Source organism: Leptinotarsa decemlineata, unplaced genomic scaffold, assembly GCF_025532065.1.
Source record: "Leptinotarsa decemlineata unplaced genomic scaffold, Ldec_3_MD MMD2_tig00000090_RagTag_RagTag, whole genome shotgun sequence".
NCBI classification, from domain to species: Eukaryota; Metazoa; Arthropoda; class Insecta; order Coleoptera; family Chrysomelidae; genus Leptinotarsa; species Leptinotarsa decemlineata.
This window is the reverse complement of record NW_027412541.1, coordinates 3,149,073-3,173,597: the sequence shown is the minus strand read 5'-3', so window position 1 is coordinate 3,173,597 and position 24,525 is coordinate 3,149,073. Positions and strand designations below refer to the sequence as shown.

At 32.3% G+C, this 24,525-nt stretch overlaps 1 protein-coding gene across 8 annotated transcripts in view; it reads left to right on the top strand.

Annotated features, from left to right (window-relative positions):
* Positions 1 to 37: 37 nt before the first annotated feature.
* The window catches only part of Syx1A (Syntaxin 1A), a 184,506-nt gene continuing 160,018 nt past the window's right edge, over positions 38 to 24,525 (top strand). For 7 of the 8 annotated variants that reach the window (XM_074172337.1, XM_074172338.1, XM_074172340.1 and 4 more), the window contains exons 1-2: positions 54 to 277; positions 580 to 669. In XM_074172337.1, the coding sequence (XP_074028438.1) occupies positions 245 to 277; positions 580 to 669 (123 nt within the window). In that variant the 5' untranslated portion in view covers positions 54 to 244. Of the gene's footprint in view, positions 278 to 579; positions 670 to 24,525 lie in introns of all 8 variants that reach the window. The other variant, XM_074172335.1, reaches the window with a different exon arrangement.

Here is a 24,525-nt window from a genome sequence, read left to right as displayed (position 1 = left end):
AGAAAAATCTTAAGAAAATTATGAAATTCGTTCGTGACGTCACGTAAAAATTTACGTCACTCACACATGCGCCGATGAGTGACGGCACTGCAGAACTCTATCGATTTTGTTGTAGAAGACTGGTGGCCGCTCGTTTTGAGTTCTGTCGGAAGTTCGGTCCAGTTGAGGTGGTATTTAAACTATTTGAATGGATTATTTTATGAAACTGAAGTTTTTAGTGTGGAGTGATTAAAACCGGGCTAAAATGACAAAGGATAGATTAGCAGCCCTTGTTGCGGTAGGTCGAGACTATCACCTAGTTATGAATTCTAATAAGATTTAAAATTGTCACCAAAACCCATGAATTTTGATTTTTTTTGAGTGACAGTCTAACCAGTTGATTGTATTAGGCACTATTAAATAGTCGTCTCGATAATATTTATCATTTAATAACGAGGTCTTATTAAATTTAACAATTAGGTTAGGTGAAAATGAATGTTAGTCCTACTAATTTGACGTCTCAGCCCCACCCCTTCAAAAATATTGCTCAAAAGAAAATTTTTTGGAAAGATAATATTGTTGAAGATGCTTTTGTTGTAGGCCCAAAGTGATGATGATGATGTTGGGCCTGATGATGTTGCCGTCAACGTTGAAGGTAGAGACGGTTTCATGGATGCATTCTTTGGAGAGGTATGCAAATTTGCTTTCTTTTTATAACTATTCCACTGTTTGAATTACGTCATGTTTTTGCTACAACCACCTGATAGATGAATAACCATTGAATAACAGACCAAAATGACGTGAACTTATTTGTGTAGATGAAAAAATAATCAATTCTGTGGCTATTATTCCGTTAGACGTAATAATATATTTGAGAATTTACAAAAAAAAAATTACAAACTAATTACCGTTTGATGTTTGTTGGTGGATAATCTTTCATCAAATAGTTATCAGCCTATTATCATGAATTAATATTGTAATATGGTTGTTGTACTTATATTTTATACATATTGGAGCAATTATTACTTCAAGTTATTACTAATCAGTTTTTATTCAATATGGAATTCGGAAGAAACGTTATTATAGTTTATAGTATATTCGGTATTGTCTGAGAGTGTAAGAATTTTAAGAATGCAAACATGCCGGCACATCAAAGAAAACAACATAGTCGTCTCAAGCAAGTGGCACTGCAATTCATTTAGAAAGTCACTGAGATATTTCTACTCGCCATGCCCCTTGAGGATGCCGCTAACGGGCCATTAAAATAGTGGCTTGCGACAAACAAAATCAAAAGACGCGGCCAACGGTTTTTCTCATATTGCGTTAAAGATAGTATTAGTAGGCGTCGGAATGGGGGTATTAATATAGATATTCTAATGATATATTCTGTATGGTGCGAAGGTAATCGAAATTTCGTGAAAATTAATTTTGTTTGAATATTTTATTTTGAGGACAATTTATATTTGAAATAGTTTTTCATTTGGGATTGTTACCTTCTACAGATCTATAAAATAATCAGACTATTAACGGGGAAAAAATTACTGCATTTGATTAATAAGCTTTTTTTTAAAAAAAAACTAATTTGTCTGTAACTTGAATTTATAAAATTTGGCATATAAAAATAAATATGGTATCATCTGGTGACGTATTGAAGATTATCCATTTTATTTATCCAACCTATTTAAAATAAAACATAATTTGTAGTTATAATTCGTTTTATGATGTAAATCCATTCGAAATTATCATTATTGACACTGATAAAATTAAATTGATTGTAGGTTTGATAATGAAGATGGATAAAGTCTTCGAAACGTCAGCAGATAAGTATACAAATAGAATAGGTTTCAGCGGCTAAACATTTGAACATCTGAATTTGTTCGACGTTTTGGCTTCGACTTTGAAGCCATTTTCAAGAAGTAGAAAAGTGTGGCTGTACTGAGAGATACACTTTAAGGTTTTGTGACTTGACGCCGGTGCCTCAATCTGCCTACTCCTTCACGTTAAAAGGTTAGACCCTCTTAGTACATTGCCCGCACAAGTTTCGACTTCTGAGGGTTATCGTTCGTAGGGGGGCGATACCTGTTTAACAGTAAAACACATTTTGAAGATATATGTTTGTGTGGAAGTTAACAATCCCAAATAAGAAACCATCAAAAATGAGTTCTTGTTGGTTTGGAAATGAAGATTCATTTCCAAACCATTTGTGTAGATGAAAAAATAATCAATTCTGTGGCTATTATTCCGTTAGACGTAATAATATATTTGAGAATTTACAAAAAAAAAATTACAAACTAATTACCGTTTGATGTTTGTTGGTGGATAATCTTTCATCAAATAGTTATCAGCCTATTATCATGAATTAATATTGTAATATGGTTGTTGTACTTATATTTTATACATATTGGAGCAATTATTACTTCAAGTTATTACTAATCAGTTTTTATTCAATATGGAATTCGGAAGAAACGTTATTATAGTTTATAGTATATTCGGTATTGTCTGAGAGTGTAAGAATTTTAAGAATGCAAACATGCCGGCACATCAAAGAAAACAACATAGTCGTCTCAAGCAAGTGGCACTGCAATTCATTTAGAAAGTCACTGAGATATTTCTACTCGCCATGCCCCTTGAGGATGCCGCTAACGGGCCATTAAAATAGTGGCTTGCGACAAACAAAATCAAAAGACGCGGCCAACGGTTTTTCTCATATTGCGTTAAAGATAGTATTAGTAGGCGTCGGAATGGGGGTATTAATATAGATATTCTAATGATATATTCTGTATGGTGCGAAGGTAATCGAAATTTCGTGAAAATTAATTTTGTTTGAATATTTTATTTTGAGGACAATTTATATTTGAAATAGTTTTTCATTTGGGATTGTTACCTTCTACAGATCTATAAAATAATCAGACTATTAACGGGGAAAAAATTACTGCATTTGATTAATAAGCTTTTTTTAAAAAAAAACTAATTTGTCTGTAACTTGAATTTATAAAATTTGGCATATAAAAATAAATATGGTATCATCTGGTGACGTATTGAAGATTATCCATTTTATTTATCCAACCTATTTAAAATAAAACATAATTTGTAGTTATAATTCGTTTTATGATGTAAATCCATTCGAAATTATCATTATTGACACTGATAAAATTAAATTGATTGTAGGTTTGATAATGATGATGGATAAAGTCTTCGAAACGTCAGCAGATAAGTATACAAATAGAATAGGTTTCAGCGGCTAAACATTTGAACATCTGAATTTGTTCGACGTTTTGGCTTCGACTTTGAAGCCATTTTCAAGAAGTAGAAAAGTGTGGCTGTACTGAGAGATACACTTTAAGGTTTTGTGACTTGACGCCGGTGCCTCAATCTGCCTACTCCTTCACGTTAAAAGGTTAGACCCTCTTAGTACATTGCCCGCACAAGTTTCGACTTCTGAGGGTTATCGTTCGTAGGGGGGCGATACCTGTTTAACAGTAAAACACATTTTGAAGATATATGTTTGTGTGGAAGTTAACAATCCCAAATAAGAAACCATCAAAAATGAGTTCTTGTTGGTTTGGAAATGAAGATTCATATTTTTCATATTCATATATTTATAGTTGATTCAGAAACAATTTTATAGATTCAATGGGAAAACTTACATCGAATATGATAGTGCGATAATTTGTAATCTGAAAAAGTCTACAGGGATTCATTAAGTGATTTTTCACTGGATGAATCAGTTTTATTAGGATTGATGACAACTGGAATATTTTTTTCTGATAATGAGTCTATGCGATTATCCAGATCCTACATCTCTGTTTCGATTCTGATTGTTTTGTGGATACATTTTTCCCAAGCTTCTTGGTCGACTGTTTCCAGAGCACTGTATAGGCATTTCTTTACTTCACACAGTTAGAAGGTCTTGTATTTCGTCAATGAATTCCTTACCTCAAGCCCAAACTAACTCTATTGGATTCAATTCACAGTGATAAGGCGGCAACCAACGTTTAGCCAAGCTGAGGAGCTCCGCTTTTACATGGTTGATTCGAAAGGAATAGCTTTCATTTGTAACCACTCAGTTATATCTGCTTTCCTCCAACACGATGTCAGCAGCTTATCATCGACTCGTCTACTGTGGTAACTTGCGTTATCCATTACAACTACGGATTCCTGCGGAAGTTTTTAAACCATTCTTCGAATACTGTTCAAAGTATCAAAATACAAAATATCCAAATAAACAATACCTAAGTCTATAGTTGATAAAACTAATATATATAATAATATAACATTAATTATTTGAAGAAATATAAGATAATGATAACATAACATAACGTAGTACATACAAGGAATATAAAAATATATAATATAAACAATAAGTATATAGTTGATAATATATATATATATATATATATATATATATATATATATATATATATATATATATATACAGGCTGATTCACGGTGGATGGCACATTAGATGTTTCTGGTGAACCAGACAACGGATCACTTTGAAAATTTAATGGAGGGCATATTCGGACATTCTCTAGCCAACTAAAATATTTTCGACAATGCGGTGTTGCCGCTTCTATTAGAAAGCAGTAGCAACTTTGATTTTTCAAATGGAACACTCTGTATATAATATTATTTTTGGAATCTCCATCAATTGCCCGACAACTTTTCTTGATATTTCCCTATACCTATCTGTTACCGTTTTCGAAATAAAAATTAATTTCAATTTTTTTCTTCGAAAATCATGACTTCTAAAAATGCCGATATCTTTTAGTTAAGAAGTACTATGATATCGAAATTTGGTTTGGAGTTAGGTGATACTTGGACACTTCCCACACGTCAGCCTAACCTCCGTTACTTCAATACAGGGTGGTAAAAAAATACAGTTTTTTCGTTTGCTTGAAAAAGTTGCTGAAATTTGATTATTTTAAATGGAACACCCTGTATATTATTGAAAATTCGGAAAGCTGCTGAAATTTGCTTTCTTTCTATGTATATCATACCTATACCTAACTAGTCAAGTTTCGGACTTATGAACATTTATTTGTGAAAATGTCCCTTCAGAATGGTATTTCTATTCGGTATTTGGTAAGCAGGCCATGATTACTATTTGACAGTAACGTTGTGACATTCTCCTAATAATATCGACATTTTCGTCACTTCAGAAGTTGCAAATACCTTCAAAACGATGGAACAAAACTATTCAAACGAAGTTCTTATGAATTTGTTTATTATTTTTGGACAGTGTGACAAAATTATCAGCAGAACATGTAGAAAGTTCAATGAAATGTATCCGAATCTACCGCCAATGAACCTCAAGAAATTTATACGAATTCAGAACAATTTCAATGCATTTGGATCAACTTTAAAAGCACCAAGAAACTTGCCTCGACCCGTAACTTTCGAAGATAACCAGATTAATGTCTCAGCATATTTTCACGCATTTCCCGAGTCATCGATAAGAAGTGCTGAAGAAGATTTGGGTATAAAATATTCATCGGTTCAAAGAATCTTGCGAAGACATAAAATGCATGATTATAAATTCACCAAAATTCAAGCAATGAGGCCTCAAGATCCTCAACAGAGAGTAGAATTTTGTGAAATGTTGTTGACACGCATTCAAGAAGATCCACTTTTTTTAAATAAAATTATTTGGACTGATGAATCGAAATTTTCGAGAGAAGGGATTTTCAATAGAAAAAATCGTCATTATTGGTCCAGTGAAAATCCTCACGTCACAAAAGAAGCCGGATTTCAAGAAAAATTTAGTTTTAATGTCTTCTGCATGTTGATGGACAACAACTTGAGGTACGTGATATACGAGGAGTCATTAACATCCAGAAGCTACCTGAATATTTTGGAGAATACTGTAGACAGTTTCGTGGATAATCTGCCACTCGAAGATTATCGAAACTGTTGGTACCAACTAGACGGAGCTCCTGCACATTGCACAAGAGAAGTGAGCGCAGAACTGAATAGACTATTTGACGATCGGTGGATGAGGCGCTTGGGACCATGAAATTGGCCAGCGAGATCACCCGATCTTAATCCATTAGATTTTTATTTGTGGGGAATGTTTAAAGAAAAAGTTTACAAAATACCCGTGCGTTCGAGAGATGAATTGTTAGAAAGGATTGCCCAAACATTTGAAGATTTGGATCCCAATGAAATCAGATCTGCCACCACGAAAGCAGTCAACACCCGCATTTTAAAGTGCTTGGAAGTGAACGGCCAGCGATTCGAACATATTTTGAAATATTCCACATGATTGTTTTACTTTTTTATGATTATTCATATCAATATTTCCAATTTCAAGTTTCTTGGTGCTTTTTTAAAGTTTATCCAAACATATTGAAATTGTTCTGAATTCGTATAAATTTCTTGAGGTTCATTGGCGGTAGATTCGGATACATTTCATTGACCTTTCTACATGTTCTGCTGATAATTTTGTCACACTGTCCAAAAATAATAAACAAATTCATAAGAACTTCGTTTGAATAGTTTTGTTCCATCGTTTTGAAGGTATTTGCAACTTCTGAAGTGACGAAAATGTCGATATTATTAGGAGAATGTCACAACGCTACTGTCAAATAGTAATCATGGCCTGCTTACCAAATACCGAATGGAAATACCATTCTGAAGGGACATTTTCACAAATAAATGTTCATAAGTCCGAAACTTGACTAGTTAGGTATAGGTATGATATACATAGAAAGAAAGCAAATTTCAGCAGCTTTCCGAATTTTCAATAATATACAGGGTGTTCCTTTTAAAGTAATCAAATTTCAGCAACTTTTTCAAGCAAACGAAAAAACTGTATTTTTTTACCACCCTGTATTGAAGTAACGGAGGTTAGGCTGACGTGTGGGAAGTGTCCAAGTATCACCTAACTCCAAACCAAATTTCGATATCATAGTACTTCTTAACTAAAAGATATCGGCATTTTTAGAAGTCATGATTTTCGAAGAAAAAAATTGAAATTAATTTTTATTTCGAAAACGGTAACAGATAGGTATAGGGAAATATCAAGAAAAGTTGTCGAGCAATTGATGGAGATTCCAAAAATAATATTATATACAGAGTGTTCCATTTGAAAAATCAAAGTTGCTACTGCTTTCTAATAGAAGCGGCAACACCGCATTGTCGAAAATATTTTAGTTGGCTATATATATATATATATATATATATATATATATATATATATATATATATATATATATATATATATATATATATATATATATATATATATATATATATATATATATTATATATATATATATATATATATATATATATATATATAGCTTGGGTTTTCCTGCAGCTGAAAAAGCAAATGCGCCACTGGAATCAATGAAGTCGCCCCGGAGCGCCAAATAATTTTTATTGTTGCTTTTATTTTATTTTTATCGTTGTATATATATATATATATATATATATATATATATATATATATATATATATATATATATATATGTACCCCTATCTATAACTTTGGGGACATTTTGTTCCTGTAACTGTGTGTTTGAGGACATTTGATCAGTTTGAGGACAGTCCCCAAACTTTTCGTATACCTATCTGTTAGTTTGAGGACTCGAATAGTTTGGGGACCGTGAAATGATCTGTTTGAGGACAGTAATGGACAATTCGAGGACCTTTCGCAAAATTTGAGGACTTCATTTAAATAATTTCAAATTAGTGCATGATATCGCCCTAGGCGAGTTTTTCTGAAAACCTCCACCGGTTTGGACCAAAATATTATATGGACTTTCGTATTTTGAATACCTACACCGTGTACCATGTAATTCTGATTCTGTAGGAAATATGCCTGCAATGTTATTCTTTTACATTCCAGAAAGTTGAAGGTTTGCTTGAATTATTAGTTTGAAAATGTCTGCCCAGAGGTGGGAATTTTATTTTTGAATAAACTCAGTCGATTCACTCGGTACCAGATGTTGCAAAACTGTTACTTCTTTGTAACATCATGGATACGGCAATCACAACATTTTGAAAGACCACGAAGTGAGCGACATCTAGATTAAATAATTTGAACGTTACGCTCTGAAAAAACTTCAATTATTGCCATGAATAACCATTTACTTATGATGCACTGTTTGGAACCTTTGGTGTAGTAATGAATATTACTGGAGTTAGAATAAACTTGCTCTTTGAAGTTGATCACTTGGTGATTGAAACACGTGTCGAGTTGTTAAAAATAACGATTTGTTGTTGGGAAAAAACTCCAGTAATATGAATAACCATATTCACAAATATTAATTGTTATTTCTATCTACTTCGAAATATTTTCACAGAAATTTGACAAATCCACTTGTGAACATTTTAACAAAGATGATGTTACTGATAAGTACATGAAATAATGCGTATGTATGTAAATGTATGTTGTTACGTGCCAAAAGTATTGCCACGTAACAAACATTTGAAGGAATAATTCAGGGTACTCTTCACCTTTCAAATAGTCAACCAGTTCATCGAGGAGATGTATAATGGGTTGCATATCAAACATAGCAGAAATAAATGAAAACTAAACTAACATAGTTTATATAAAAAGAAGAGATTATCATTCAAAACACTAGATGCACAAAGAACCGTAACAGAATGCACAGTATTTGAAACATCAAGTCGTCTCTTATTAAAAACAATTTTATTCAGTATCAGGAATTATCACTGGAACACTATCTGGCCACGTCTCGTATGCCGATGGTACGATGCCTATATTATATCGGTAATTCCAGTAAATATGCATCCATTTGAATGCTCGTAGCAATAATTTTTGAAAATTGATCCGATTTCTGTAATTTGTTTACATTCTTTGTGGTCGATTAGTCACTGGTCCAATAGTACCTGGAAATAACATTCAAAAAAATAAATCAGAGAAATATAGTGATTTAATATTATGTAGTAGTATAACTTGTTACTTACCTAACGAATATTTATTGTACAGAATCAGATATATAATTAATTAGTAAATTGTAAACTTTATATGTGTCGTTTGTCAAATTCTTGTCAGCTGCTCAGTAGGTATTGGATGTTACTGATTGTAGATGACTGAGCTGGTCAATTCAAGTTTCGGGCGGCAATATTTGAATTTAGTTATTTAAACGTATTACAAGTGACGTTACGCAACCGTTAACAGTCGCAACTGTTGTTATTGAATTTTCCGCGAATTTTAGAACATATAGAACAGAGAAATAGATAAAGGTAACTCCAGTGTATTGTGAGAAGCATAAAAAGGGGACAGGAAGAAAAAAAGAGAGGAGGGGCAGTCAGTAATGGTTGTGCATGGGAGCAACACGTCTTCTCTGTATTTTATGGTGGAATTTGTGGTTTTTACCAATTACGAAAAGCATTTCGAGTTTCAAACAGAGCAGACAAAGGCGCAAGATTTAATGTTTTCTTGCGACATCATCGACAGATTGTCGGATCCAAGGTTCCAGGCCAACTTCATTCCGAAGTCACCCCTGCTTTCTACACTGCATGGTATAAAGCAGGTTTTGCAGCCCTCCATATTGCAGGAATAAGTTATAACAAGATAAGTGCTAGGTAACGCCTGGGGTGAGTTATCATATTTTCCAATTCCTGCATGCTGCAACCTTCCTTGTTGCTTACGCGACAGTCAACAGCTGAATAACAACCAGTAATAGTCATCATCGAAGAATTTCCAGTTAGCTTGATCACACCGAACGCTTCATGCATGCTATGCATAGACTATAGTGCACATAATAGTGACATCCGCTTCGCAGACAGCCATTTCACCGAATTAGTGATTGTCGGTTTCATATTGTTCATATGTTTCATATTTATAACAATATACAATTGGGGTAGCTGCCATTGTAGATGAGGTGTGATCACACAAGCTCTTATTTGTTTTTAATTAGATTCAGAAGGCCTTTCCATACTTATTGTTGTGTATTTATTTATAAATCAATAAATCAGGTTAATTTCAAAACATCACCCTAGTGGTGGATTCATTTACCTTACCCACCCCCTACAAAACCGCTAGGCTAGCCGAGTGGTCATTCTTAACCAATCACCACAGTAACATATAGTTTTTGTTAGAAGTGACCATATAAATAAATTTGTTACTCATCGAAGATAAAGGTGAAATATCATCGTTTAGACCAAGATTATAATTATACATATGTATATTATAATACATATGTATTAGCATATGTTTAACTATTATGTCCTAGATACTATTGGAGTGCAATTCTATATCAATCGTCAGTTCTGTTGTTCTATGATATGATTCAAGATGAATGTTGTATGTCGTTGTTAAGGTTTAGTGAAAAATGTAATATGGTAGGAGAACCTAACTTGAATAAATATCTACAAAACAAAAAGTAATCATCATTACAAGAAGGAATAGTGGAATTCAAAAACTCTGCCTTCAACAGGTTATGGGCCCAGATGGTGATATATCTGAGCGGAATTAACTGGAAGTTATTTGGCACGCGCACATTGGAGAAGTTTATCACTGGTGGCAAATCTCAAACAATTTGATGGAACCGGATTTTCAAATTGGGAGTTTCGTCTGAAACTATTCTTGGAACAAAGTCATACATTGAAAGTATTGGAAGAAGATGATCCAAGGGATCAAGAAAAACTAGTGCAATTCAGAAAGAAAGATGCAAAGGCTAGGAACATTATAGTACAGTAGCTAGCTGATACTATCTTGGAAACAGTGGAAAACGAGAAAACAGCTAAGGAAATGTATGAAACATTGAAAAACACTTAAACTCGTAAGGGATTGTCCATCCAAGTTGACCTGCAGAGGAAATCAAGAAATATGAAATATATCGAAGGCAGCTTAAGTAATTTCATTGGAGATTTTGAAAAAACCGTCATAGATCTGAAAGCTAGTGAAGGTATTCTAGAAGAACCCGAAATAATATGTCAATTGCTAGCAGCAATGCCAGACAGTGATCAATTGATTTAATGTTCAGTACAAATCCCTAAGATGTTACTGTACAATTTGTTGAAAGCAAGTTACTACAGGCAATACGACCAGAAAACAATCATGAAGATGATTCTGTTGCTTTTATCAGTAGCTAAAGAGGTTATTTTCGTGAAAGAAGCAAGGGACGAGGACGGTCTCTGGCAAATGGTAGAGGAAGAGGACAATTCACGTCAAATGGGAGAAGACGAGTACAATATGTGTCAAAATTTTCCTTCAAATATAATAAGCGTGGAAAACCATGACCAAACGTAATGAGTGCAGAGACAGTTCGCATGTAGCTGATTGTGAAAATACAGTTCCTGATGAGATAGCATTTATTGCAAGTAACACGAATAGTTCAGTGTTCAATGAGTCATCTGAACTACTCCATAAGAGTGAACCAGCTAATAACGGCAACACTGCTTTATCTCTCCCGAATGGAATTATAACCTTTATTATTGACTCAGCAGCAACAAACCATCTGGTAAACGAACAAGCAGAGAATTTTTTATGTGAAATAAAATCTCTGAATTATAATGTTAATGTTGCCAAGAAAGGTTCTGCGATCAAGGTTTTTAAGTGTGGAGATTTGCATGTAGACGACACTGAAAGAAAAAATTTCAAATTGAAAGATGTATTCCAAAGTGAGGATTTGGACTATAATCTACTATCGGTAAAACGAATAGAAAACGAAGGATTCAAAGTAATCTTCGAAAATGGAAAAGTTAAAATATGTGAAAAAGAGAATGAATAAAACATCTTTGTAAGGCAGTGTCAGAGGAAATCTATGTTATTTGTTTTAGACCAAGATTTTTTAAGTTCCAATATAGTAGAAAATCAGGACTTGATGCATGATGACGAATGAGTCATTCATCTAAATATCCATCAAAAAACTTATGCGAAGTTTGTTTGAAAGCAAAACAGTAACGTGTGAGATTCAAACCCCTACCTGAAGAAAGGAAAGCACGGAGAGCTCTAGAAATAATCTCAACAGATGTATCAGGACCCCCCACACCTTCAACAAGAGATGGCAAGAAATATTATTCAAGTTTCTTAGACCATTTCACACATTTTGCACATGTATATCTCCTAACGAATATGTTGCGATAATGAAGGAGAGTATAGCTCTAAAGAATTTCAAATGTTTTGTAAGAAGAAAAGTATACAGATTGAATATACAATACCAAGGAATCCGGAACAAAACTGAATTGCTGAAAGATTCAACAGAATGATCCTAGAGAAATCCAGATGTTTGATTCAAATCTGAAAAAATGTTTTTGGGGTGACGCTCTGTGTGCAGCAGTTTATCTACATAATCGACTGGAAGCAGCAGTGATTCCCAAAAACTACTCCAGCCAAACTGTGGCATTGATATGAATCAGATATAAATACAATCAAAGTTTTTGGTTGTGTGACATATGTACATGTACCAAAAGGAAATTGTACAGTAAAATTAGATTCACATTCACTAAAAACCATATTCATCGGTTACTGCAATAATGGATACAAACTGTATGACACTGAACAAAAAACAGTGGTGGTATCAAGATCCGTTATTTTTTGTGAAAACAGAAATATAAGAGATGCAATAAATCCAGAAGTACAACCAATACTAAATGAGGAAGACAATAAAGAAGTAGAAAATGTTATTTACTCTGATAATAATATCGAGGAGGATATATCTAAAAATATTCATGTTGAATTTCATTTTATTGAAGATCTGGTTGACCAGAATGAAATTCAAATAGAATATATTTCTACAAACGAACGTTGCAGACATTTTTACAAAAGCTCTAAGAGCTAATAAATTTGTCTTGTTTTGAAAAGCACTCAATATGACATAACTCATATTTAAACGTTACTTTGTTTATTTGAAATAGTTTTAATTTACATACTTTGAAGATTGTAGAGTTGGGGGAAAGTATTGGTGTGTAATTCTATGTCAATTGTCAGTTCTGTTGCTCTATGATATGATTTGAGATGTATGTCCTTATGGTTTAGTAAAAAATGTAATATGGAAGAAGAACTTTACTTGAATAAATATCTACAAAATATAAAGTAATTAATACAAGAAGAAATAGTGGAATGCAAAAACTCTGCCTTTAACAGATACCAGAGGTATCAAGTGATTCTGAAGGGTCCATCCAGGTTCTCATAAGTGATTATTGAAAACATTTTCATTCACCTACTAATGACCTTCTGATAAATATTGGCCACTTTCATCGTTCGTTAAATGATAAAGATACTAATCAGACATCTATTGGATTTGGGTAACCGACAGTGAAGATGTTTAATTGAATAAACCATGTGCGATGCCAAACAAATTGTGCAACTTTGTTCCATATAAATGATTTTTTTTTCAATTTTTTCACAAATTGTTCTACTCTTTCTGACGGAGACAAATCTGGCAAATCAAAAATAAATAGAATTGAGAATTTTGTTATGAATGATGTGACAACACGATTTTACCACTTTGATATATCAGACTGATAAATAATCAATCATGGTGACAGTCTAGTTTTTCTGAATGTTCATAAGATGACCACGAGTGGCGCTAGCCTTCACACACGTTATTCGAATCTACGATCAAATTGAGTTCAAATTGTAGATCACTTACAAATTTGAACATATTGCAAAAAATTGAGTTTACTGAAATTTCTTTCACAGGAAAAAATTACCAAAAGATCTGAGCAGTTGTACATTTTGTCATTAGATTAAAGCCTAGTGACTCACATCGAATAAATACGTAAATATTTTTCAAAACAATGCAATATATTTTCAATGACGGGAAAGTTACCGATAGGAAAAAATCAGAATATTCAAAGTGCCCTAAATTCTAAAAGTTAAGTACCATTTGAAAAGTCATCTTTTCTTGAACATGACATTAGGTGTAAACTTCCCAAAACACATCAAATTCGTTAGAAAATTCGTATCTTCTAAAAACTGCAATCTTAGTAGTGTTTCACCTGAAAACTATCAAATGAAATTCAATTTTTTCCAGAAATAGATCAAAAGTAGCTTCTCTCTGCTCAACCTGAAGAGTTGCAAAAAACTTCTCGGACATTCGAAAGAGATCAGTAATCTTCGAAATCCCTATTCTTTTGTTTATAAATGTTCTCCTGAGATGAGAAAATCAATACATCCATGTGATTTATCCAAAACAAACACTGCTCCCACAAACCATAACTGGAACACTCTTATCGAAGTGCGTTTCGGCAATCAAGTTTACATAATCAGAACTTGAACTGTACAGTAAATTTCATCTCCGGATAGCGCCAACTTGGTTGATGAAATATCGATTTTGTCTTACTCCTTCTCATAGAGCTAAATATGAACTTGAAAATTTCATTTGTTCTCATTGCTCAACTTATGATAACGTCGATTTGTACAACATAAAGGGACCAACAAACAAACACACAAGTGTATTCAAGTCCTCAAGTATAATATGAGTTCTGTGGTATATGAGATCTGTTGATGATTGAGCGTCTCATAAGAGTTGCAACTTGGCTCCTGCAACTTGGGAAACTCTAGGCAGCTGTGTTGTTATACTCTGTTTACATTCCATGTACATTACATTATATTCCATTACAATACATTCCATTTGAAAAAATGAAATCATTATAACAATTGTACGAAAGTATGGAAGGGCCACACTAATTATCATTTTGTTATTTATTTAATTTTTTGATATTTGATTTCAATATCGAATATATGTTTTTCCAAGATTTAACCCAGTAATTCCGACCTAAATTATGAATTGTGAATGAGGCCAGGTTGAGTTGAGAGGTAAGTTTTGGTTGTAATATATGAAAGCGTAGAAAGACCACAATAATCAATACTATTATTTTTCCACAATTAACAGTTACAAGTGTGAATTTACATTCATAATCGTAAAGTCACAGCTTCAACTGTGATTTCACCCATTCTCAGTTACATCTCTGAATGCACATTTATAACTGTAAATTGTGACCATCGTCTGTAGACAGCAAGCTTAACGTATTGAAACTGAGTACTCAGCACAATAGATGACGGCACGTTACATTTATTGCAAATTCATTTAGTATATAATTGGTAATGAAACAAAAAAATAAACTTTGTTTGAAAGTGGTTGACAATGTTTCATGGTGAATTTTAACAGTTCGGACTTCCATCGTCTGATATGATTCTAATGTTATTTTAAATCACCGAAAGAATAAATTAAATTAAAATGAATAGACGAAAATATCAGTTATATCAAACAATGAAACGTGAAATGAAACTACAATAAAATGAAACCAGTCGAAAAACTAAAAATTGATCAATTGAAAATGAAATTAAAAAAGATTCCAAAGCAAGTTACTTCACGACGTTTTATTTGTTAGTCACAATCGTCTTCGACAGTTGCAACTTGGCTCCTGCAACTTGGGAAACTATCGGGAGAACTATCGTTATGCAATTACATCTTATATTCTATTACAAAAAGAAATTTAATCATTGTAATAATTGTACTAATCATTTTTTTGATATTTGACTTCAAGTGAAATATGAATTGTGAAAGGTTAACTTAAGAGATTACTTTTGGTAGAAACAAACAAAAGAAACAAAAATAACCTGTAACCGAACCTGACAGAAGTTAGATTCAAATAATACAACTAGAACTTGTAAAATATGATACGTATTGTGAATTCAGTAGTTGAATATAGTTTCGGATAGGTTAATTTGCAGGAAAGATTTCATTTTCATTTCATATCTGAAATGATTTGATCCTCACGGCTCTGATGGTTGGCTGAAAAGACTTTATATTTTTTGACTTTCTGAAATTGCTGTGGAACTTCGAACAAAATAGAAGCGATCACAATAAGGTATGCACACGTCGCGTCGTTTAACTCCATATCATCATCCATATTTGATGAGTGATGTTTACAGTTATGAGTATTAATTCATAGTTATAACTGTCAATTGTCAAATTCAGTTATAACTGTAAATTAGGGCCAGCGTCAGTAGATGTTCAGTACAATAGATGATGAGTTCGATGCAACTCAACCTATCCAAAACTATATTCAACTATAGAACAATTCCAGAATAGTAGGCACTGAATTCTCAGAAATATTACTGCATTAAAACGAAAAACTTGTTGTCTAAGGTTGTAATTCCATATATTTTATCATAATTTTTCCTCATCTGGTTAGTACAAGGCAGATTGAGGCAAAAACGTCAGCTATTTCTATGAATATTCAGTGCCTACTATTTGTGAATGAAATTTTAACAAATTTTCAATATGTGTTATGTTTCTCTAGTTGTAGTGGCATTAGTTGACTTCCATTGTCTGAAATGATTTGAAATCTCTGAAAGAAGAAATAAAATTGAAATGAATATTAACTCTTATATGTTTATATATATTATAAAACGTTAAATGGTATCTCAATAAAATAAAACTGAGCAAAAAACTAAACACTGAACTATTAAAATCTAAATAAAAAAGTAGAAAAAAATTCAAACCAAGTTACTTTTCGACGATCTACAATCGTCTTTGGGAGATGACTAGACTATTCCGAAGACGATTGTAGATACCGAAGACGATTGTGAATACTAACAACCAAAACGTCGTGAAGTAATTTCATTTTCAATTTTTACTTTTTTGACTAGTTTTATTATCTTATTGTAATTTCATTTCACGTTTCATTGTTTGACTTAGTTGATATTTTCAGCTATTCATTTTGATTTTATTTGTTCTTTCAGCGATTTAAAATCACATTAGAATCATATTTGACGGTGGAAGTCCGAACTATTAAAATTCACCAGATAACATTGTCAACCACTTTCAAACAAAGTTTATTTTTTCTTTAATTAGCAATTATATACTGAATAAATTTGCAATAAATGTAAAGTGCTGTCATGTATGGTGCCAAGTGCAAAGTTTCAATACGTGAGATTGCTGTCTACAGACGATGGTCACAAGTCACAGTTATGAATGTGCATTCAGAGTTGTAACAGTCAATTGATGAAATCACAGTTGAAGCTGTGACTTTTACGATTACAAATGTGAATTCACACTCGTAACTGTTTTATGAGGAAAAATAATAGTATCGATTATTGTGGTCCTTCCCTGTTTTCATATATTATAACCGAAACTAACCTCTTAACTCAATATGAGCTCATTCACAATTATTCATAATTTGTGTCGAAATTACTGGGTTAAATCTTGGAAAAACATATTCCAGATTAAAGTCAAATATCAAAAAATTAAATGAATAACAAATGGCCCTTCCATACTTTCGTACAATTGTTATAATAATTGCATTTTCTTCCGAATGGAATGTGAGGTGTAAATGTAAACAGCACAGCTGCCCAGAATTTCCCAAGTTGCAGAAGCCAAGTTGCAACTGTAATGAGACACTTCAATATCCACAGATCCCATGTACTGCAGAATTCATAATTATATTATGTGTTTGTTGGTGCCTTCATTTTCGACAAATAGTGAGCATAAAAATCTGAATTATGCTGGAGCAATAATAACTCATGAAACTTATACGTCAATACTTAGCTCTATGAGAGGAAGTGAGAAGTAGTCGGTACAGACGTCGTTAGACAGAACGACGTAGTTGTAAAAATGTTGCCATATTTCGAGTTTTGACTCATTTTGAAAGATATCAATTTTGTAATATTAAATAATAATATTGTCATACTAGCAATTGTGCAAATGTTTTATATATTGTACCACGATGAATAATGAGTTGATTCGAAGAGAAGAGGGAAGAAAAAAAATTGAATAACATCACCCATCCTCCTTCTTATACTACACACATTATGTGCGGCCACTATTTATGGATCATTTACAGTGTTTTAATGATTACAGGATTTATCCTTTCGCTATATTTGAAAGGTGTTCTAATTCATATAATTTCTACAGTTTGTACTTTAATCTAAATTAATGTTTCTGAACTTTAGTACACCTGTTGCAATAATTGAATGAATAATTGAAAACCTAATATTATGTTGATTTCCATTTAGATGTTCAGAATAACAAGACACCTTTCAAGATTTTTCCTCTCCCAAATACTGGAGCCAAGTTACAACTGTCACGACTCACTCGCGTCAACGTTTGCGGGGTCGTTATTTAAATTCAAGATCAAATTGAGTCCAAACTGTAGGCAAAAATACATTTCTTTCCCACTACATACTCGGTTCGTTGAATGTACTAAGTTTTCTGTTGATTTCTGCAAATAATATGCGCAAAATTGCTAACCAACGCAACATATTTCATGACTGCATCATCTTCTGGAAGATTCAGGATTTCGTGAGGATATCCAAAGTTTTGAAAGAGTAATTCGAGGATATAGAATGTTTCTTCAGATTGGCAGTGCTGCCAGCCAGACAAGAGTACAAGTAGTTTATAATACTGCGGCCAGATCCAAACTATATTCAATATCGTTTGTTGACACTATATACACATTTTTTTTAATTTCACTGACTGTATATGGAAATATCTTTTATTAATTATCTACCTGAAAAACTACTATCATTAAAGTTGAATGTATTACTATGGTGTTGATGATTCGATCTACTATTACGAATGCGGTGGAATTCTTTCATCGAATCATCTCGAATCATAAATTCAACTTTAATAACTTCAGTATTCGAGATAAACAAGACATTTATAAGACGAGAGACTATTACGACATTATAGAAGGGCCACAAAAATCGAGATAATTTTTTCAAACTTACGATTGTGAATTCACAGTTAAACCTGTAAATCATGATCGGCGTCTGTTGGTAACAACTCCTCGCAACTTCACATCTCATTTTCACGTTGAATTTATTGAAATATTATTAATTTATAGTGTTTATTGAAAACAAGCTAATCTGTAATCTAACCTAACCGAAACTGCATACAACTTGTGCAACTAGAACTGAAAACAACGTATGAATTGCAAATTTATTAGTTGATTCTTGGTTTGGTTAGAATACCTAACAGAAGAGACAGTCAGCACGGAACAGCACCATGAACTTTTTACAATCTCGTGGTGAATACTGTGAACTTGGTAAAATGAAGTTAGTTTGGTTAAAATAATTCCTTAACAACCTGTCGAAATAAGAACGTTATAATTTCTCGACTCCAATCAGAATATATATCGGATAAGTTTCAAATAATTTGAATTACTTGTTGAAAAATTACATCAAACACCTGCAACACAGAATATAGCTCACAGAAACTTTAATCTTTAGATCAAAGTACCGATAAACTAGTATCTTATCTGTGAGGTATTCTGTGGATAGGTTACTCTATTGTGAAGAGTGTGTTGTGAACAATGTACATGCCACGAGTTTGCTGTCTACAGACGAAGGTCATAATTTCCAGTTATAAAAACATATCCAATTATAATTACATATATGGAAAACAGTGAAACAAATTCATGAACATACAAGTATTCTGAAGAAAAACTTTCAATGCGATCACTTGTTGGTAGTAAAAAACATTGGTGTCTGTACGTAAAATTTTGATACCTACTGAGTTGTCTTCAGTACACTATTCCATAGACATAATAGACAGTCTTGTGCAATAGACAGTTCAAGTTCGCCCTCCCTTTTTTAATGGTTATAAATTGAAAGAGTATATTTTTAGGAGAGATTAAACTTTGGGAAGGAAAGTTTTTGTGTTTCTACTTCTCCATCTCGATACAAAATATGTGGGAATCTTTCAAAGAAAGGAAGGAAGCAACCAAATACAGAAATTAACTATATACAAAGATGTGTAGATCATGAAAAGAAGTAACTTTCAGACACAAATTGAAAGAAATAGCCTTTTCGAGACAGCTATTTTCTTATACACATTGTTATATTATATATTTCTTTTGATAATTTGTTCTTTTAGTGTCACGTACATAATGCAGTTACATTTTACGAAACATCGACATATTAGAAAAATTGGTTTTTCTTCCGATCTGATTCCAATATAAAAAAACTCCTCTGTAGTTTGGGATTTTTATTTTTCTGACACGTGACATTCGTGAATTATTTTCTCAATTCATTTTGTCTTCCATCATGAATTTCGAAATTATTTTAAAATAAACACTGTTACTGAAAATTATAGCTAAGAGAACATATTTAATTTTTTCAAGAATACGTTTATGTATTTATTTCAACTGAAATGAAAAATGTCATTATGTGAAAACGTTGTAATATTATGGCCGCCCCCACCCCATTATGAAAAGTGGTATATTTCAAGAAAGCGAAATAAATAAATTAAATCAAAGAAAATAGTTGAATATAAACAAAATTCGATTACGTGTATAATATTTGTAAAAAAATAGAAAATACTTAAAATACTTCTGGTCTTGATTCATATGCAGAAATATAAAAGAGAAATGAGCATGAAATCATCAAAAGGATAGTTGTAAAAATATATATGTAAATATATATTTATATATACTACAATTCAATTGTAGTGGATTTCAGTTTTAACAAATTTAAATGTTTTTTATATGACTTCATTAGATAATTCATTTCCTTGAAGAAAAACTAATTTTTTTTAGATTTCAAGTTATTCTAGTGAAAAATGAAATTATAACTTTAAGAATTATACGTATGTCTCGATGAATTTTTTAAAAGTGAATTGAAATCTGGTACCTGCATCTCTTACAAACAAATATCTTTCATTTCATTAGATTGTTTCAATCGGTTACTTAAGTACAATTACAAACTGTTATTACCAAAAATCTTGAAATTAAATATTTATTCGTTGATTCTATCGATAGGAAACATATCAACACTATGAATTGCCTGTCATCGAATCATTCACTCTGTCCAACATACAAAGCCAGAACTAGAATGACGGTAAACCCGTGAAGTATATATCTATGGAAAATATAAGACTTACAACATCATCATGAATATTGAATATCAATATACAAAATGTTATATAATCTCATACCAGGATGTAAATTGAAATTATGATTAAACAAACGAAAAATATATATGCAATGAAATCAAACGCAGATGCAGAAAAGGACGAACAAATCCAAAAAAACGAAAAGATTGAATTATTGAAAGAAACAAAATGAAAAATGGAAAAAATAAAGATGTATCGACATCGTAGTACACGTATGAAATGAAAAAAAAATTAAGAACAGAAAATCATTCAAATAAAAATAATATGTAATCAGTCGATATCAAGTCAATAATTGACATACACGCATAAGTATCGATTTTCTTGGAACCAAATTTGATTTGGCTGATATGAACTCATCAAAGCCAAAAACTCCTCCCACACACGTAACGTACAATTCAAAGAAGCGATGTAGATTATTTATGGAATGACAAGTTTTATGCAGACCTGTTAATACTATGTGATTTGGGGACAGTATATAATTATATACGGGTTGTTTGGGGACCTAGTGCCCTAGGAAGGTTGTGTTTGGGGACACAATCACTTTATACGGTATAAGTTTATACTGTATAAATTTATACCGTATAAATATATACTGTCCCCGTATAAACACTTGGGGGTACATATATATATATATATATATATATATATATATATATATATATATATATATATATATATATATATATATATATACAGGGTCCTGCAACAGTGGCGCGGTGTTCCATATCTCTATATAGGAAGCAGATAGGAATCTAATTTTCTATAATATTACCTTATTGCTCGAGCTCGACAAAATAAAAATATTGGCGGTCACACAGGGTGTTCGATTTTTTCTGGGCGGATCCCAACTGTGTCTTTTTAAATGGCAACCTATATTTTTTATCGCTTTTTCGGTTTCTTCATAGAAAATAAAATAAACTTTATGTATATCTGCACTTCGAAAATATTGTTCAATAGTTTTTCTTAAATGAGCATTTCTTTCGAAAAATGGTCATTTTTTCAAAGCGAAATCCATTTGACGACTGATAAAAATATACGAAAGATATCTTGTTTCAATTTTGTACATTAGAAGGTGTCCAAACAAATATTTTTTAACGAAATAAATGTATGTATCTATCACTTTTTGCTAAATGGAAAATTATTTTTTCATTGGATGCAGAATTTCACTCATAAATCGTGCAATATCAAACCAAACAAGTTAAAAGAAAGAAACATTATAAATAACTATTTTTTCATGTTATTATATTCATTCAGAGCTTGAGTTCTAGATATTCAAATTTGTCAACTGGCAAATTACAAAACTACAAAAGGGAGAGTTTAATTAAGGTTGATAATGAAACTTTTATAAAATATGTTCAACATGTCTTCCATTTTCTTGAATGCAGAGCTGAAGTCTATGTTTGAAAGACTGTTCTACCCTGCGCAAGACAGCTGGTGTAATGCTGCGAAAAGCATTCGTTATTCTAAGTCGCATATTTTCGGGAGAAGTTGGTGGCTCAACGTAAACCATATTTTTTATGTATCCCCATAAGAAAAAATCTAGTTTCGTCAAATCTGGTGATCTAGCGGGCCACCGTACAGGCCCATTCCGTCCTATCCATTTATTGGGAAATACTTCATTTAGATGATCTCTCACTTCTGCCGAATAGTGAGCAGGTGCACCATCATGTTGTAACCACATTCTATTGCGGAGGTCAAAAGGAATATCATCTAACAAACCTGGTAAATCATTTCGTAAGAAATTGAGATACATTGCACCATTCATATGTCCCTCAAAAAAGTATGGACCAATTACATATTCTCCAATGATGCCTCCCCAGACATTTATCGACCACCTATGTTGATAATCCACCTGTCTCAATAAGTGAGGATTTTCTGTCGCATAATAATGGTAATTATGTCGATTTACAAATCCATTTTTATGGAATGTCGATTCATCCGACCATGAAATATTATTGAAAAAATATTCGTTTCGACGAATTTTGTTCATGGCCCAATTGCAAAATCTCACTCTTTTCTCGAAATCAGCATACAGTAGTTCTTGATGTAACTGAACGTGGTATGGATGCAAGCGATGTTTCTTCAATACTCGTTGCACTGATCTCTCACTTATATCCACTATTTCCCCAATTTGCCGTTGACTCCTACTAGGATCTTCTTCAACAGCAAGAAGAACTTGCAATTCATTATCTTCATTAGTAGCTGGCTTGATGCGCTCATGTTTGGAATAATTAATAGATCCAGTTTCAACGAATCGTCCCAAGACCTTTCGGAAAGATCTTTCATCTGGATGCCTTCTATCTGGATACCGTTGAGAATAAATTCTACTTGCCAATAAACAATTCCTGTCTGATTCACCTAATATGAAAATCATATCAATCAAATCACTTTTTGATAACAACATTCTGATGAAATTATACCGACAGTTCAACTTCACGATTGACTAAAAATTTCAATATTCATTTGCAGCCAAATATTTTGTTCTGTCATTTGCCAGACTACTTGATTTCCAATAAATATTTCATTCGCTGAAAGGTTGTTTTAGACCGAAAGAATATGGCACAAATTCCGAGATTTTTGAAATTATTGTAACTATTCAAGAACGTCCATTTTGTGGTGTAATTCGCAACTTGTTTATCTAGCAACAGGTAATTTTAGGAATGGGCGATATTTTAAGGAAAGGGTATTTTTTGTATATTCTTATCAGTCGTCAAATGGATTTCGCTTTGAAAAAATGACCATTTTTCGAAAGAAATGCTCATTTAAGAAAAACCATTGAACTTAGCCATAGGGAATACTTAATGAAATTTGTAGAGGTTTCGTTGGCGCTTCTTATGGATCAATAATATACAGGTTGTTCCATTTAATCTAAGGAAGATTTTGCAAATTTTCATTTACAATATTTGGCAAGCGGTTTTTCATACCCTGTATATCACAGGTCGATTTCAGATATATCGTTTGAGAGAGTTACCAATGTAGAATATTCGACTAAAAAAAAATTTCAACTGGACTTGGCACCACTTTATAATTTCAAATATTCTGAGTGACGAATATTGGAAAAAAAAACCTGTCATGCTAGATATCTCGAAAACCGTCAATATTTTCGAAGTGCAGATATACATAAAGTTTATTTTATTTGCTATGAAGAAACCAAAAAAGCGATAAAAAATATAGGTTGCCATTTAAAAAGACACAGTTGGGATCCGCCCAGAAAAAATCGAACACCCTGTGTGACCGCCAATATTTTTATTCTGTCGAGCTCGAGCAATAAGGTAATATTATAGAAAATTAGATTCCTATCTGCTTCCTATATAGAGATATGGAACACCGCGCCACTGTTGCAGGACCCTGTATATATATATATATATATATATATATATATATATATATATATATATATATATATATATATATATATCAAAAACAATGTTTTTACAATCCCCTTCAACTAAATACTTATTTGTTGGAGAATGTCTTGGTTACTGCTGGACATATTTTCACATTTGTCGTAGTTTATTTGTTATTTTGTTTGTTATGACTGAGATGTAGTTTCTCTCATTTCTGGACAGACTATAACCATGTAGGGTTGAAATATATTTCGTATTTCTATTGGAAAATATCGAAAGAATATAGAATGAAGACTTCAAATGACTAAATTCATTTCATTATGTCCACCGTTTCCATTTCATTTGAAACCGGGTTGACATCATTTCTGTCATGATTC